General features: G+C 42.0%; 1 protein-coding gene across 1 annotated transcript in view; it reads left to right on the top strand.

Moving 5' to 3' along the window:
• The window catches only part of unc-13, a gene marked incomplete at its 5' end in the record, with an annotated part of 806055 nt that overhangs the window by 287441 nt on the left and 501114 nt on the right, over positions 1-17500 (top strand). Inside the window, 2 exon segments of the mRNA XM_070128168.1 lie at positions 5767-5884; positions 16546-16569. Of these exon segments, the coding sequence (XP_069984269.1) occupies positions 5767-5884; positions 16546-16569 (142 nt within the window).

The raw sequence follows: 17500 nt of genomic DNA, 5'->3' as shown, positions 1-17500 counted from the left end.
AAATTCATTGAAAAAATCTACCATCCTCTCTTGTATTATATTCTCCTATCCCTTTCTGTTCTTCTGCTCTTCCCCATTTTCCTTGCCTATATATCTCCATTATTTCCTCCTTTTTTCTTTCTCTCTTTAAGTTTCCCCGCTCTTCCCTTTTTGTCTCTTTCTTCTCTCTTCTACCCCATCTCTTGTCTTCTCGCTCCTTCTTCCTTTATTTCTTTCTTTCGTATTTCACTCATTCTCCCTCTTTCCCCTTCCTTTCTCTCTTTTTCCCTCTCTATCCCCCCTTTTCTTCCCTTTTACCAACTTACACCCAGTCTTTCCCCTCCTGTTTCCTCGCATTTCTTATGCTTCCTCTTGTACCTCACCCCTTTTCTTCTATTTCCTTTTATCCCTCATTTCTTCCCCTCCCCCCCTTCTTTCCGTCCCTTTCTTCCCCTTCTACTTCCTGCCTCTCCTCCCCTTCTTCCTCCTTCACTTCTCCTCCCCTTTTTCCCCTTCTTCCTCCTCCCTGCTTCCCTTCGCCCCCTTCACCCTCCTCCTTCTCCTCCCCTTCTTTCTCCTTCCCCTTTTCCCCTTTTCCCTCTTTCCCTTCTCCCCCTTCATCCTCCTCCCTCTCCCCCCTCTTCCTCCTATCCTTATTTCCCCTTCTCCCTCGCCTCCGCAATCATCACTCAGTGGCGGTATTTGCCGAAACCTGAGCGGGCACTCGGGTCCATTACCACTCAGAGCATGAAGGGGTCTGACCGGCCATGGGTTGAGGGTGAAGCGGCTCGGACAGGGATAAGAGGAGGAGAGGGATAGGAGGAGAAGAGGGAGAATGGGGGAAAGGGAGAAGGGATAGGGAGAATCGGGGTTAGAGGAAGGAGGGTGGAGGAGGGAGGCCGAGGAGCGAGAGGGCGAGAGTGGGGAGGGTGAAGGACGTGAGGGGGGGTGGGGGTGCGAAGAGGAGAAAGAGACTTTGGGAGGGAAGGTCACTGGGAGGGGGTGGGGAGGGACTGACGACACCGCTCGTCAAAAGTGATAAAATGATTGATTATGATATCCTTTTTTTTCTTTTTTGATTTCACCTTTTTTCGCTGGTAGATTTTTCACTTCATCCTGTATGAATTTCTCTAAAAAAAAAAAATATTCAAAATGAAAAAGAGGAAAAAAAATCCCGACTCATGGTGATTTCGCCATTACTGCGTGTGTGCGTGAGTTGTAGTTTCCCATTCAAGACCTGTAGTTTATTGGACGCGGGCCGAGGGATCGAAGGCCCGACGTGATATTTGTGCCCGTGCTTGTCAGGAGCCTCTGGTAATGATCGCGGGCCAATATGGGGAGCTCACACACGCCGCAATGCTACTGCTGCAGGCGCTGGGTACGCTGTGAGACGTGGCGGCGGCGCAGGGAGCTTGTGAGCTGATGGAGAGATGCTGTCTGGAAGCAGAAGCAGCAGAAACAGCTGCGGGAGAAACATGAGCATAGCTGGTTAGCTCGGGAAGGCATGGATTAAATAGGATGCAGCTACTTCCCTATGCTGCAATAGAGTTTTGTTTATTCATGTTCCTATGTACTTTATGCCTTTGCTCGCAGTTAGCACGATGCCGTACCTTCTGTGTACGGAAGAACACGTCTGCAGATATTTACACGACACACGCGCAAAGAAATAGATGTAAACATCTGCAAAACATATATACGCGCGCACTCCTGAGATCCTCTCGAAGGCCCCTTTAATGTCCATCGGTCGCCACTCTGGCTGATAATGAAGGTATTGCGCCAATAACTTCTTCCCGAGCGGTAAGACGGACGGATGTGATCCAAGAAATGGCATCACGGCGATGACGGCCGATTCCGGGTGTTTCATTACTGCGCTGAGGTAAGGCCAGCGTTTAAGACAACGCTGATGGATCTGTTGCCCTTTATTTGCTGCGCTGGTGAGGGGCGAGGCGGCTGGCAATACTTTCTCAGTTGATTATCGTACATACATGTGTGTGCTGCATATGTATGTATATACATATATGTATGTGTATATATGTGAGTATGTGTATATATGTATATATATATATATATATATATATATATATATATATATATATATATATATATATATATGTATATATGTATATACATATGTGTGTGTGTATATGTGTATGTGTGTGTATGTATACATACATACATACATACATACATACATACATACATACATACATGCATGCATACATACATACATACATACATACATACATACATACATGCATGCATGCATGCATACATACATACATACATACATACATACATACATACATACATACATACATACATACATACATACATACATACATACATGCATACATATATATATATATATATATATATATATATATGATATATATATATATATATATAATATATATATATATATATATATATATATATATATATATGATATATATATATATATATATAATATATATATATATATATGTATGTATATATATATTTTGTGTGTGTGTGTATGTATATGTATATACTTATGTATACATATATGTGTGTGTAAATATATCATATTTACACACGCACATATATATACATATATATATATATATATATATATATATATATATATATATATATATATATATATATATATATATATGTTTGTATTTATGTATGTATTTGTATCTATAACTAATGCATAGTGTAATGTCCTAAGTCAAAATGGAGTGCCTGATTATGCGACAGAGTTTGGTATCTTTTCCTTTATTTTCCCTTCCTCTCTCTTCATCCGGAGCAGCTAAGTGTTCTTATCCATATACTCAGGAGAAAATGCGATGATAGTTACCCTGCGAGGGGGGCTGGGAGGTGGGAGGGGTGGGGGGCGAGGAGCAAGAGGGACGTGAGGAAGGGGACGAAGAGTGTTGGGAGGAGGGGGGGGAGGGGAGCGATAGGGGGTGGAGGAGGGGCTAGGGTAGAGGGGGGGACGAGCTGGGGGAGAGGAGTAGATAAGGAGGGGGAGGGACGAGGAGACGGAGAGTCTAAGGAGGGAAAATAGCCAAGATTAGCGGCTGCGGCATAGAGTGACCGCGCGTGAGGAGGGAGGCGAGGGGTGGGGGGGGAGGAGTGTACAAGCAAACATGCTCATAGATACATTTGCTCTCCTTTGGTTTAGCTTTATTGCTGTGGCGTCTTTTCCAGTATCATTTCGAGGAATATACCATTGATTCTCACTGTAACATGACGTAGAATTATTGTATTGTGAACATATCTTTTGTTATTTTTATAACTTTCTCACTCGGGCAATCATCATCTTGGGCTCGTTTTATTTATAATAAGGAAAATGTATTGCTGTTGTCTTCTTCGTCGAAATTACTGTTGCCAATTATTTAAAAATATGTAGTTCCGCCGTGAGTCTCCCCTACCCCGTCTTTCTCTCTTTCTTTAGCCCGTTTCTCTTTCTCCTTCTCTCCCCAGCCTTATTCCATCCGCCACTCTCCTTTCCTTATATTTTTTTCCTGCTTTCGACATTTTTCGAGTGTTCTCGCCACCTTTCTCCCTCGTTTTCCTATTACTCTCTTCTCTGCTCCATGTGCGTTATATTTACAGTCTCTCATCATTTTTCTGTCTTTTCCCCCCATTTTACAGACCGTCCAACGTCAATCCCTTTAATCGAAATTTCACTCTTTTCCTTCTTTTCCTTTCCCTCTGTCTGGTGACGGTATTAAGGTTGAAAAGATTGAAAATTGAATTTTGATATCTTGAAAATTAAGCTGGAAATCCAATACCCCTTTTCGCCCTTCCCCGCCGTGATATCAGTTATATAATTTCCGTGCGAAACTCTACGGTGGTGGCTATGCATATTTCATTATCCGCTCTCTTTGCTTAAAGCGCTTTAATTTTTTACTTTATAATGTTATATTTATATATTTTTTAGCGACGTTTGCTCAAGCACGATTGCGATGTTTACCATATTTGTAGTTATCAGACGATTGATGATAGGAACTTTTTTTTCTTTTTAAAATCATTCCGTTCTTTGTAGTCTTTCATTTTCGTCGGTTCGCGTTCTGAAATTAAATATTGTGCGAGTGTTTGTAGAGCGAAGCGAAAGGAAAATGCCTCTACTCACTCTCTCCCCATTTTTCGGTCCCTATCTTGAATAAACATCACGAAAAAAGCTTTTTTAAAAAGGTTCCGCCTGAGCATGTACGACCATTAATTACTGTTTGCGTGTGTTACAAGGCAGCAGAGAGCGGCGTCGGTGTAATAGTAAATTTACGATCACGGGCTTTGAAAACTGTTCATTGTATTCGGATTTATTGCTTCATCAACTGCCGGGGTTTTATTGTTGTATTTTGAATCGCTTTGTCTGTTGGAATTTTTTTCGTTTTATGCTCTTCTGTTGTGTTATTCTTGCTTTTAGTACCCCGTATTCGTTCGCCACTGTGAGTGTGGGCGAGTCTGGTGAAACACGACTAATTGGTTCTGTGAGAGTGTCGACTTCCTTGCTTGTCTGCGATGAATTTTATTTGTTTGTTGAATATACGTCGTTTTTCTTATTTGTGACACTGTACTGCTGTAAATAAGATTTCATTCATAAGAACGTGTCAGTCATTACCTATTTGTAGTCATGGAACTTCGCATTTGTTATCTAACCCTTTATTTTCCATCATATCTTTCATCAGCGAAGTGTGAAATGAAAATTTGTTCTAAAAGTTTGTTGCGTTTGCTGAAATCACACATATTCATTCAGTTGATCATGTGTGCTAGCTTGTACTGTCATGGAATATATATCTATTTACATAAATCCACATGTATGTATATTTTATTATGAAATAGATACATACCTACTTACATACATGCATTCATACATTCATTGATTCATTCATTCTTTCATTCATACACATAAATACGTACATCCACATATATATGTATATACATATGCTTATGCATATACTTATGCATATGTATATGCGTATATATATATATATATATATATATATATATATATATATATATATATATATATATATGTATGTATATGTATATACTTATACATACATGTATAAATATACGTATATGTGTGTGTGTAGAATCATAAAGAAAAGAAAGAGACGAGCAGAGAAAAATCCCCTCCGGATTGGCTTCCACTTGGTCACTTTATCAGAAAATGCAGCTGCGTTTTTCATTTCATCTCCGTCGGTAGCGCTTTTATTTAGCATAAATTTCCCTAAGGGCTTGAATATATTATGGCTGCTTATGTTTATTCGCATTGCATGTTCCTTTTATTCTTTGTCTTGTAAGGATTTTGCATGGTGAGGTTTCCATTGGGTTTTGTGTGAATGCGAAGAGTAAGAGTGAGGCTTCCGAGGTTTATAATAATGCGGCAGAAATGGTTTAATCGTTTTGATTTAAAAACTTGTTGTATGCATAATGATGTCCTCATAAGCTCCCTCTCTCATGTGCACATTCTTGTAAACACACACACACACACACACACACACACACACACACACACACACACACACACACACACACACACACACACACACACACACACACACACACAATCAATCAATCAATCAATCAATCAATCAATCAATCAATCAATCAATCAGTCAAGCAAACAAGCAACCAAACAAACAAACAATCACACGTACAAACAGACACACAATCACACCTCTCCCCACACATTAACACAGCAAAATTCACCGCTTGACAACTTAACCGCATGACATTTGACGAGCATCTTTTTCCTCAGCATTCAACAAGCCTTGTCTTTCTCTCCCGCAGCGAGACCAACCGGCTGGACACGGGCATGCTGGTGGAAGTGTGGAACAAGGGCCTCATATGGGACAAAGCGCTGGGCTACCACTGGATCCCACTCACCAACATACAGTACTCCAACGAGGTAAGGAACGGGCAGGGGGAGAGGGGAATGTGGGTATGCGGGAGGAAAGGTGGTGGTGTTGGAGGGGAGTTGGAGGGAGAAGTGTGTTAAGGGGTGGGAGTGGATGAGAGGGAGAAGAAGGGAGGAAGGAGGTGGATGGGGATTGGAAGGAGAGGTGGAGGAAGTGGGTGATGTGGATGTGGAATGGAATGAGGAGAGGAAGGAGATGGAGGTGGATTAAGGAAGGGGGGAAGGAGGTGGATGTGGATTGGAGGGAGAGGTGGAGGGGGAAGTTAAAGTGAGAGTGGATTGGAGAGATAGGGAAGGAGGGGTGGGGAGGGAAGTGAATGTGGATTGTAGGGAAAGGTGGAGAAGGAGGTGGATATGGATGTGAATTTAAAGGAAGGGTGGAGAATGATGTGGATAGGAAAGTTAGATAAAGAGGTGGAGAAAGTGCTGGTTGTGGATGTTAATTGAAAGGAGAGTTGAAGGAGATGGATGTGGATTGGAAGGCTGGATAGGGTGGACATGGGTGGGAGGAAGAGGTAGAGAAGGAGGTGGATGTGGGGTGAGAGGGGAAGAGAGAGAGAGAGAGTAGGAGAAAAAGAGTAGGAGAAAGAAGGGGAGAGAGAGAGTAGGAAAGATAAAGGCAGAGAAAAGCGGAGAGAGAGAACGAGAAGGGGAGAGAGAGAGAGCGAAACGGGGAGAGAGAGAGCGAAGGGAGAGAGAGCGAGAGAGTGGGGAAGGGAAAGAGAGCGACAGTGGGGAAGGGAGAGAGAGCGCGAGAAAGGGAGAGAGAGCGCGAAAAAGGGAGAGAGAGCGCGATAAAGGGAGAGAGAGAGCGATAAATAGGGAGAGAGTGAGCGATAAATAGGGAGAGAGTGAGCGATAAATAGGGAGTGAGTGAGCGATAAATAGGGAGAGAGTGAGCGATAAATAGGGAGAGAGTGAGGGATAAAGAGGGAGAGAGTGAGGGATAAAGAGGGAGAGAGTGAGGGATAAATAGGGAGAGAGTGAGGGATAAAGAGGGAGAGAGTGAGGGATAAAGAGGGAGAGAGTGAGGGATAAAGAGGGAGAGAGTGAGGGATAAAGAGGGAGAGAGTGAGGGATAAAGAGGGAGAGAGTGAGGGATAAAGAGGGAGAGAGTGAGGGATAAAGAGGGAGAGAGTGAGGGATAAAGAGGGAGAGTGAGGGATAAAGAGGGAGAGAGTGAGGGATAAAGAGGGAGAGAGTGAGGGATAAAGAGGGAGAGAGTGAGGGATAAAGAGTGAGAGAGTGAGGGATAAAGAGGGAAAGAGTGAGGGATAAAGAGGGAGAGAGTGAGGGATAAAGAGGGAGAGAGAGGGATAAAGAGGGAGAGAGTGAGGGATAAAGAGAGAGAGTGAGGGATAAAGAGGGAGAGAGTGAGGGATAAAGAGGGAGAGAGTGAGGGATAAAGAGAGAGAGTGAGGGATAAAGAGGGAGAGAGTGAGGGATAAAGAGGGAGAGAGTGAGGGATAAAGAGGGAGAGAGTGAGGGATTAAGAGGGAGAGAGTGAGGGATAAAGAGGGAGAGAGTGAGGGATAAAGAGAGAGAGTGAGGGATAAAGAGGGAGAGAGTGAGGGATAAAGAGGGAGAGAGTGAGGGATAAAGAGGGAGAGAGTGAGGGATAAAGAGGGAGAGAGTGAGGGATTAAGAGGGAGAGAGTGAGGGATAAAGAGGGAGAGAGTGAGGGATAAAGAGGGAGAGAGTGAGGGATAAAGAGGGAGAGAGTGAGGGATAAAGAGGGAGAGAGTGAGGGATAAAGAGGGAGAGAGTGAGCGATAAATAGGGAGAGAGTGAGGGATAAAGAGGGAGAGAGTGAGGGATAAAGAGGGAGAGAGTGAGGGATAAAGAGAGAGTGAGGGATAAAGAGGGAGAGAGTGAGGGATAAAGAGTGAGAGAGTGAGGGATAAAGAGGGAGAGAGTGAGGGATAAAGAGGGAGAGAGTGAAGGATAAAGAGGGAGAGAGTGAGGGATTAAGAGGGAGAGAGTGAGGGATTAAGAGGGAGAGAGTGAGGGATAAAGAGGGAGAGAGTGAGGGATAAAGAGGGAGAGAGTGAGGGATAAAGAGGGAGAGAGTGAGGAATAAAGAGGGAGAGTGAGGGATAAAGAGGAAGAGAGAGAGGGATAAAGAGGGAGAGAGAGAGCGATAAAGACGAGAGAGAGAGCGATAAATACGAGAGAGATAGAGCGATAAACACGAGAGAGAGAGAGAGCGATACAGATGAGAGAGAGAGCGATAAAGATGAGAGAAAGAGCGATAAAGATGAGAGAAAGAGCGATAAAGATGAGAGAGAGAGAGAGAGATAAAGAGGGAGAGAGGGAGGGATAAAGAGGGAGAGAGTGAGGGATAAAGAGAGAGAGTGAGGGATAAAGAGAGAGAGTGAGGGATAAAGAGGGAGAGAGTGAGGGATAAAGAGAGAGAGTGAGGGATAAAGAGGGAGAGAGTGAGGGATAAAGAGGGGGAGAGTGAGGGATAAAGAGGGAGAGAGTGAGGGATAAGAGGGAGAGAGTGAGGATAAAGAGAGAGAGTGAGGATAAAGAGGGAGAGAGTGAGGGATAAAGAGAGAGAGTGAGGGATAAAGAGGGAGAGAGTGAGGGATAAAGAGGGAGAGAGTGAGGGATAAAGAGGGAGAGAGTGAGGGATTAAGAGGGAGAGAGTGAGGGATTAAGAGGGAGAGAGTGAGGGATTAAGAGGGAGAGAGTGAGCGATTAAGAGGGAGAGAGTGAGGGATTAAGAGGGAGAGAGCGAGCGATAAAGATGGAAAGAGCGAGCGATAAAGAGGGAGAGAGCGAGCGATAAAGAGGGAGAGAGCGAGCGATAAAGAGGGAGAGAGTGAGCGATAAATAGGGAGAGAGTGAGCGATAAAGAGGGAGAGAGTGAGCGATAAAGAGGGAGAGAGTGAGGGATAAAGAGAGAGAGTGAGGGATAAAGAGGGAGAGAGTGAGGGATAAAGAGGGAGAGAGTGAGGGATAAAGAGGGAGAGAGTGAAGGATAAAGAGGGAGAGAGTGAGGGATTAAGAGGGAGAGAGTGAGGGATTAAGAGGGAGAGAGTGAGGGATAAAGAGGGAGAGAGTGAGGGATAAAGAGGGAGAGAGTGAGGAATAAAGAGGGAGAGTGAGGGATAAAGAGGAAGAGAGAGAGGGATAAAGAGGGAGAGAGAGAGTGATAAAGAGGGAGAGAGAGAGAGCGATAAAGAGGGAGAGAGAGAGAGCGATAAAGAGGGAGAGAGAGAGAGCGATAAAGAGGGAGAGAGAGAGAGCGATAAAGAGGGAGAGAGAGAGAGCGATAAAGAGGGAGAGAGAGAGAGCGATAAAGAGGGAGAGAGAGAGAGCGATAAAGAGGGAGAGAGAGAGAGCGATAAAGAGGGAGAGAGAGAGAGCGATAAAGAGGGAGAGAGAGAGAGCGATAAAGAGGGAGAGAGAGAGAGCGATAAAGAGGGAGAGAGAGAGAGCGATAAAGAGGGGGAGAGAGAGAGCGATAAAGAGGGAGAGAGAGAGAGCGATAAAGAGGGAGAGAGAGAGAGCGATAAAGAGGGAGAGAGAGAGAGCGATAAAGAGGGAGAGAGAGAGAGCGATAAAGAGGGAGAGAGAGAGAGCGATAAAGAGGGAGAGAGAGAGAGCGATAAAGAGGGAGAGAGAGAGAGCGATAAAGAGGGAGAGAGAGAGAGCGATAAAGAGGGAGAGAGAGAGAGCGAGAAAGAGGGAGAGAGAGAGAGCGATAAAGAGGGAGAGAGAGAGAGCGATAAAGAGGGAGAGAGAGAGAGCGATAAAGAGGGAGAGAGAGAGAGCGATAAAGAGGGAGAGAGAGAGAGCGATAAAGAGGGAGAGAGAGAGAGCGATAAAGAGGGAGAGAGAGAGAGCGATAAAGAGGGAGAGAGAGAGAGCGATAAAGAGGGAGAGAGAGAGAGCGATAAAGAGGGAGAGAGAGAGAGCGATAAAGAGGGAGAGAGAGAGAGCGATAAAGAGGGAGAGAGAGAGAGCGATAAAGAGGGAGAGAGAGAGAGCGATAAAGAGGGAGAGAGAGAGAGCGATAAAGAGGGAGAGAGAGAGAGCGATAAAGAGGGAGAGAGAGAGAGCGATAAAGAGGGAGAGAGAGAGAGCGATAAAGAGGGAGAGAGAGAGAGCGATAAAGAGGGAGAGAGAGAGAGCGATAAAGAGGGAGAGAGAGAGAGCGATAAAGAGGGAGAGAGAGAGAGCGATAAAGAGGGAGAGAGAGAGAGCGATAAAGAGGGAGAGAGAGAGAGCGATAAAGAGGGAGAGAGAGAGAGCGATAAAGAGGGAGAGAGAGAGAGCGATAAAGAGGGAGAGAGAGAGAGCGATAAAGAGGGAGAGAGAGAGCGATAAAGAGGGAGAGAGAGAGCGATAAAGAGGGAGAGAGAGAGCGATAAAGAGGGAGAGACAGAGCGATAAGGAGGGAGAGAGAGAGCGATACAGATGAGAGAGAGAGCGATAAAGAGGGAGAGAGAGAGCGATAAAGAGGGAGAGAGAGAGCGATAAAGAGGGAGAGAGAGAGCGATAAAGAGGGAGAGAGAGAGAGCGATAAAGAGGGAGAGAGAGAGCGATAAAGAGGGAGAGAGAGAGTGATAAAGAGGGAGAGAGAGAGCGATAAAGAGGGAGAGAGAGAGCGATAAAAAGGGAGAGAGAGAGCGATAAAAAGGGAGAGAGAGAGCGATAAAGAGGGAGAGAGAGAGCGATAAAGAGGGAGAGAGAGAGCGATAAAAAGGGAGAGAGAGAGCGATAAAGAGGGAGAGAGAGAGCGATAAAGAGGGAGAGAGAGAGCGATAAAGAGGGAGAGAAAGAGCGATAAAGAGGGAGAGAGAGAGCGATAAAGAGGGAGAGAGAGAGCGATAAAAAGGGAGAGAGAGAGCGATAAAAAGGGAGAGAGAGAGCGATAAAAAGGGAGAGAGAGAGCGATAAAAAGGGAGAGAGAGAGCGATAAAGAGGGAGAGAGAGAGCGATAAAGAGGGAGAGAGAGAGCGATAAAAAGGGAGAGAGAGAGCGATAAAAAGGGAGAGAGAGAGCGATAAAAAGGGAGAGAGAGAGCGATAAAAAGGGAGAGAGAGAGCGATAAAAAGGGAGAGAGAGAGCGATAAAAAGGGAGAGAGAGAGCGATAAAAAGGGAGAGAGAGCGATAAAAAGGGAGAGAGAGCGATAAAAGGGAGAGAGAGCGATAAAAAGGGAGAGAGAGAGCGATAAAAAGGGAGAGAGAGAGCGATAAAAAGGGAGAGAGAGAGCGATAAAAAGGGAGAGAGAGAGCGATAAAAAGGGAGAGAGAGAGCGATAAAAAGGGAGAGAGAGAGCGATAAAAATGGAGAGAGAGAGCGATAAAAAGGGAGAGAGAGCGATAAAAAGGGAGAGAGAGAGCGATAAAAAGGGAGAGAGAGAGCGATAAAAAGGGAGAGAGAGAGCGATAAAAAGGGAGAGAGAGAGCGATAAAAAGGGAGAGAGAGAGCGATAAAAAGGGAGAGAGAGAGCGATAAAAAGGGAGAGAGAGAGCGATAAAAAGGGAGAGAGAGAGCGATAAAAAGGGAGAGAGAGAGCGATAAAAAGGGAGAGAGAGAGCGATAAAAAGGGAGAGAGAGAGCGATAAAGAGGGAGAGAGAGAGCGATAAAGAGGGAGAGAGAGAGCGATAAAGAGGGAGAGAGAGAGCGATAAAGAGGGAGAGAGAGAGCGATAGAGAGGGAGAGAGAGAGCGATAAAGAGGGAGAGAGAGAGCGACAAACAGGGAGAGAGAGAGCGACAAACAGGGAGAGAGAGAGCGACAAACAGGGAGAGAGAGAGCGATAAAGAGGGAGAGAGAGAGCGATAAAGAGGGAGAGAGAGAGCGATAAAGAGGGAGAGAGAGAGCGATAAAGAGGGAGAGAGAGAGCGATAAAAAGGGAGAGAGAGAGCGATAAAAAGGGAGAGAGAGAGCGATAAAAAGGGAGAGAGAGAGCGATAAAAAGGGAGAGAGAGAGCGATAAAAAGGGAGAGAGAGAGCGATAAAAAGGGAGAGAGAGAGCGATAAAAAGGGAGAGAGAGAGCGATAAAAAGGGAGAGAGAGAGCGATAAAAAGGGAGAGAGAGAGCGATAAAAAGGGAGAGAGAGAGCGATAAAGAGGGAGAGAGAGAGCGATAAAGAGGGAGAGAGAGAGCGATAAAGAGGGAGAGAGAAAGCGATAAAGAGGGAGAAAGAGAGAGCGATAAAAAGGGAGAGAGAGAGCGATAAAAAGGGAGAGAGAGAGCGATAAAAAGGGACAGAGACAGCGATAAAAAGGGAGAGAGAGAGCGATAAAAAGGGAGAGAGAGAGCGATAAAAAGGGAGAGAGAGAGCGATAAAAAGGGAGAGAGAGAGCGATAAAAAGGGAGAGAGAGAGCGATAAAGAGGGAGAGAGAGAGCGATAAAGAGGGAGAGAGAGAGCGATAAAAAGGGAGAGAGAGAGCGATAAAAAGGGAGAGAGAGAGCGATAAAAAGGGAGAGAGAGAGCGATAAAAAGGGAGAGAGAGAGAGCGATAAAAAGGGAGAGAGAGAGCGATAAAAAGGGAGAGAGAGAGCGATAAAAAGGGAGAGAGAGAGCGATAAAAAGGGAGAGAGAGCGCGGTAAAAAGGGAGAGAGAGAGCGATAAAGGGGGAGCGAGAGAGCGATAAAGGGGGAGGGAGAGAGGGAGAAAGGGGGGGAGAGGGAGCGATAAACAGGGAGAGAGAGAGCGATAAAAAGGGAGAGAGAGAGCGATAAAAAGGGAGAGAGAGAGCGATAAAAAGGGAGAGAGAGAGCGATAAAAAGGGAGAGAGAGAGCGATAAAAAGGGAGAGAGAGAGCGATAAAAAGGGAGAGAGAGAGCGATAAAAAGGGAGAGAGAGAGCGATAAAGAAGAGAGAGAGCGATAAAGGCGAAAGAGCGAGAGAGCGATAAAGACGCGAGAGAGAGCGATAAAGAGGGAGAGAGAGAGAGCGATAAAAAGGGAGAGAGAGAGCGATAAAAAGGGAGAGAGAGAGCGATAAAAAGGGAGAGAGAGAGCGATAAAAAGGGAGAGAGAGAGCGATAAAAAGGGAGAGATAGAGCGATAAAAAGGGAGAGAGAGAGCGATAAAAAGGGAGAGAGAGAGCGATAAAGAGGGAGAGAGAGAGCGATAAAGGGGGAGAGAGAGAGCGATAAAGGGGGAGAGAGAGAGCGATAAAGGGGGAGAGAGAGAGCGATAAAAAGGGAGAGAGAGAGCGATAAAAAGGGAGAGAGAGAGCGATAAAAAGGGAGAGAGAGAGCGATAAAAAGGGAGAGAGAGAGCGATAAAGGGGGAGAGAGAGAGCGATAAAGGGGGAGAGAGAGAGCGATAAAGGGGGAGAGAGAGAGCGATAAAGGGGGAGAGAGAGAGCGATAAAGGGGGAGAGAGAGAGCGATAAAGGGGGAGAGAGAGAGCGATAAAGGGGGAGAGAGAGATAAAGGGAGAGAGAGAGATAAAGGGAGAGAGAGAGATAAAGGGAGAGAGAGAGAGAGAGAGAGAGAGAGAGATAAAGGGAGAGAGAGAGAGAGAGAGAGAGAGAGAGAGAGAGAGAGAGAGAGAGAGAGAGAGAGAGAGAGAGAGAGAGAGAGAGAGAGAGAGAGAGAGAGAGAGAGAGAGAGAGAGAACTGATACGAGCTTTCTAAGTATGTAAATATATCTATAACGAGTATATAATAGTATATCAGACTTAAATTATGTTTGTAATTCAATGTCATAAAAATGGCAAATTATTTGAAATTGCTATTGCAGAGGTTATTATCTAAGAAAGGGTTTGGTTGTCACTGATAATGCATTTAGAGGAATTTTAATTTCTTCATGTTTTTTTCCCTCACAGATCCCCATTGAGGTTAGTCTTAAGAGAAAAAATACACTAATTGGAAGTAAAGATTTAGAGCTAAAGTGGACAAGTAGAGCAATAATTTTATTAGAAAAGGCATCGAAATACACGTTTTTAGTGGTACTGATTTGTTAGATTAAATGGCTAGTGAAACCGAGAACCCGCAGAAAGAAAGAAATGACGGAAGAGAAAAAATAGAAGAGAGGTTGTTTGATTTCCCTTGTCTGTCTGTCCTTCGACGTGCAGCATCTTTCGTTCCTCTCGAATCCTTTTTTATGTGGTTCAATCTTGTGTTTATATTCTCGTTAATGGTTCCTTTGTGTGTTTGTTTTCATGCATACTGGAACTTGTGACTTATATAGAATGGGTTTAAAAGTTCTTCAGAAATATCGTTCCGCTGAAAAAAATATGAAAGAAAAATAGCACCATTTCTTTCCATTCACATAATGTAATAGATAATTCAATAATCCTATTTGAATATCTGTCATGTGCTTGAAGACTGGCGTAAAAGAAATCTAATTAATTGTCTTTGAATGAATAAAAAATCAATCCCAGTTCAGTTTTATGCCAGCTACTTTGTCTGTCAGCGTGTACAGGCGTCATTAAACGCAGAAATATTTTCAGTGAACAAAATGAGAGAACGCATACACAAATTATATACTATCGCAAGCACTGAGTTTATTCAACTTTTACTCCTGATGGCCATTATAGATGGTGGAAGATAATGGGAGTTATTTTCACTTCAAAATCTCCTCAAACCAGTACTTAACTCCATGATATTGAGATTCAGGAGTGACGCTATCATTAATATCTTAATTGTTGGTATTAGTATAAACATTGCTATTGCTGTACCACCAACGGCAGCAGTAGAGGTAGCCGTTGTAGGTGTATTACTAATGATGATTTAAATTTGTTCATTTCCTGCCATTATTAATATCATTAGAAGTAGCTCTTGATACAGTTTTTGGTATGAATGATAATGGGGGTAAAGATGATAATAATGATGATAATGAAAAAGTAATAATGATAATAATGATGATAATGAAAAAGTAATAATGATAGTAATGATAATAGTAATGGTAATAACAATGATATCCGTTCAGGTAACTATGTCATTAGCCTTATTATTATTATCATTATTATTTCATATCTATTATTATTGTTATTTTGTTACTATTATTGTCATTATTTTATTATTATTGTTATTAGTTTGTTATTATTGTTATTATTTTCATTAATATTATTATCATTATTATTTTTGAAAATGTTACTGTTATTTTTAATATTGCTCTTATTATTATCATTATTGAATTACTATTAATGGTATTATCATTATCATTATTGTTATCTATATCATCCTTATTGTTGTTGTCATTGTAATTATTATTATAATCATTGGTATATTTGTTATTATTATAATTATTATTGTTGTTGTTGTTATTATCATTATCATAAATATTATTATCATTATCATTATTATTACTATTATTATTGCCATTGTTATTCATATTGTTGTCTTTATTATTGTTATTGCTATTATTATTTCTGCTTTTATTTTTATTATTGCTGTTATTATTATTATTGTTATTATTATGGATATTAATTATTATCATCGACATTACCATCATCAATCATCAGTCGTTATTGTGACAATTATTATTTTTTATTTATATCATTATCAGCATCATAATCATTATTATTATTATTATTATTATTATTATTATTATTATTATTATTGTTATTGTTATTATTACCAATTGTAGTTGTAGTAGTAGCTGTAATACTACCAGTAGGAGAACGGTTATTCTGATTATATTTGTTATGTTCGTTACAAATATTATTATTTTGTCAGTATTGCTTTTACTATTGTTGTTGTTATTAATTCGAGTTACCTCTATGCTACTGTTATTACGTTATCATTATAGTTGTGTTTATTATCAATATGATGTATTATATTCAACATGATTTACCTTAATTTTTTAACTGAATACAGAAAGTTTGCTTTATTTAGCTTTCATTATGTCATATTACACCTCTGCAAGCGGATTTGGTTCGTAAGTGCATTTACGTTTCAGCAAAGTAGGATGAAGCAATTTGCGTTGCAAATTTATTGCAATTAAAGTGTATGTGGAACAGAACAACATCCTGAGTTTGGTACAAACGCAGAATGCATAAATAAGTATGTATTTGATAAAGAGATTAGTGAATTGAAAATCAATTTAATATAATGAGAAACATACACACAAAACAATTTCTTCAAATATTTTAAACTGGTATTAATAATACAGTAATGTAGCTATTTATAAAGTGGGTGATACACACAAAAATGTAATGACAAAATTGATAATGTTTGAATTTCTTGACACCCCGATAATGAGATGCCTTTGTGCTGTAAATAGTTTTCATAGACGGAGCACTAATGATGCAAACCTTATAACATCTTCATCGGTAATGTTGAAAACCATAGCTAGCCACATCAAACATGACAAAAACACAAAAAGGATATTCAGGCAAGATGAAAACTAAAGTAGGCCATCATGTTAGTCGTAGCAGAAACACAAGAAAGTCATCAGTCGTTCCTAAAACACGAACTGCTCATCGCATCAGTCGTAACATACACAAAAACGAATCGCCGTATCAACCATAACAAAAAAAAAGAAAAAGAAAAAAAAGAACAAGAAAGTCTTCACGTAACATCAACACAGCCAGTAATCCAGACAACAGAAACGCAAACAGGTCATCCCATCAATCGTAAGAAAAAACACACTGATCATCCCGCCAGGTGCGACGTTCGAGGGGTGTGTAGCCTCGTCACTAACCTGTTTGTTTTCTGCCTCTTCTAGGACAAAGCCGACGATAAGCCAGAGGTAAACGGTAGCGGCGTCTCGGTGGCGGTAACAGTCTTGTTGGCTCGTTAGCCCTCTTTCGCATACGTTCTGGAAATTCTGTAGTTTCGATTTACCTTCGCTTATTTTTTCGATTCTTCTACTTCTTGTTTGCCTTCCCATTGACTTGAAGGTTAGATTTCAGTTTTTCATTTTTGTTTTTCCTCGATGCTTAGAAAAAGACAACAACAGTATTTGGAAGAGGATTTTTTGGTATTTCTTATTCTGAAAGCGTAGAGACTACAGTAGTTTTCGCTCCTCAGACATCGTGCAAGGCGGGGCTTTGGCATGACATCGAGAATCATTTCAGGATAAGCAGTTTCTTTTTGTTGTTAATTTCTGATATTATCAATTGGGCATCAAGGGAGCATGTGTATCTGATGAAGTGCATGTTAATTAAGCTAATCTGATAGTTTATAGACAAAATTTCAATCTATTTCTTTGTGACGTAGAGAGGTTTTTCTCAGTAGTTGAGTAAACAGTCAAGAAGGAAACCTTATTTTTACGGTTTCTCACTCAGAGAATGAAAGCGGAAGGAGTGCATGATTTTTATGAAAATATATATTTTCTTAACAAAAGTTAATGAATAACTAGAAAATAAATTTTCTGAGGCACGGGGCACCTTCGATATACACTTTATGGCACCTTTGACTCATGAAAATACATATTTGTTCTTGGAGCGTTTCTTGCTCACCTGGCACGACATGCATTTTACAGCACCTGAAGAGAATTTAAAGTCAACTGATGGGCATCGTGTAGACATAATTTCTTGGGTCAATTTCTTTGTTGCTAAGAGTTCGTATCCTTTACGTATAAGATTTTTACATTAATTAAATGTATATATGAACAAAGACAGCGAAACACCTGCATCGCTACCCTTACCTCTCTCCCCCTTTTTCTCTTTCTATTTTTT

This window comes from Penaeus vannamei, chromosome 12 (assembly GCF_042767895.1).
Source record: "Penaeus vannamei isolate JL-2024 chromosome 12, ASM4276789v1, whole genome shotgun sequence".
In the NCBI taxonomy this organism is placed as follows: Eukaryota; Metazoa; Arthropoda; class Malacostraca; order Decapoda; family Penaeidae; genus Penaeus; species Penaeus vannamei.
Note: the sequence above shows the minus strand (reverse complement) of the source record. Positions and strands in the feature narration are given on the sequence as shown.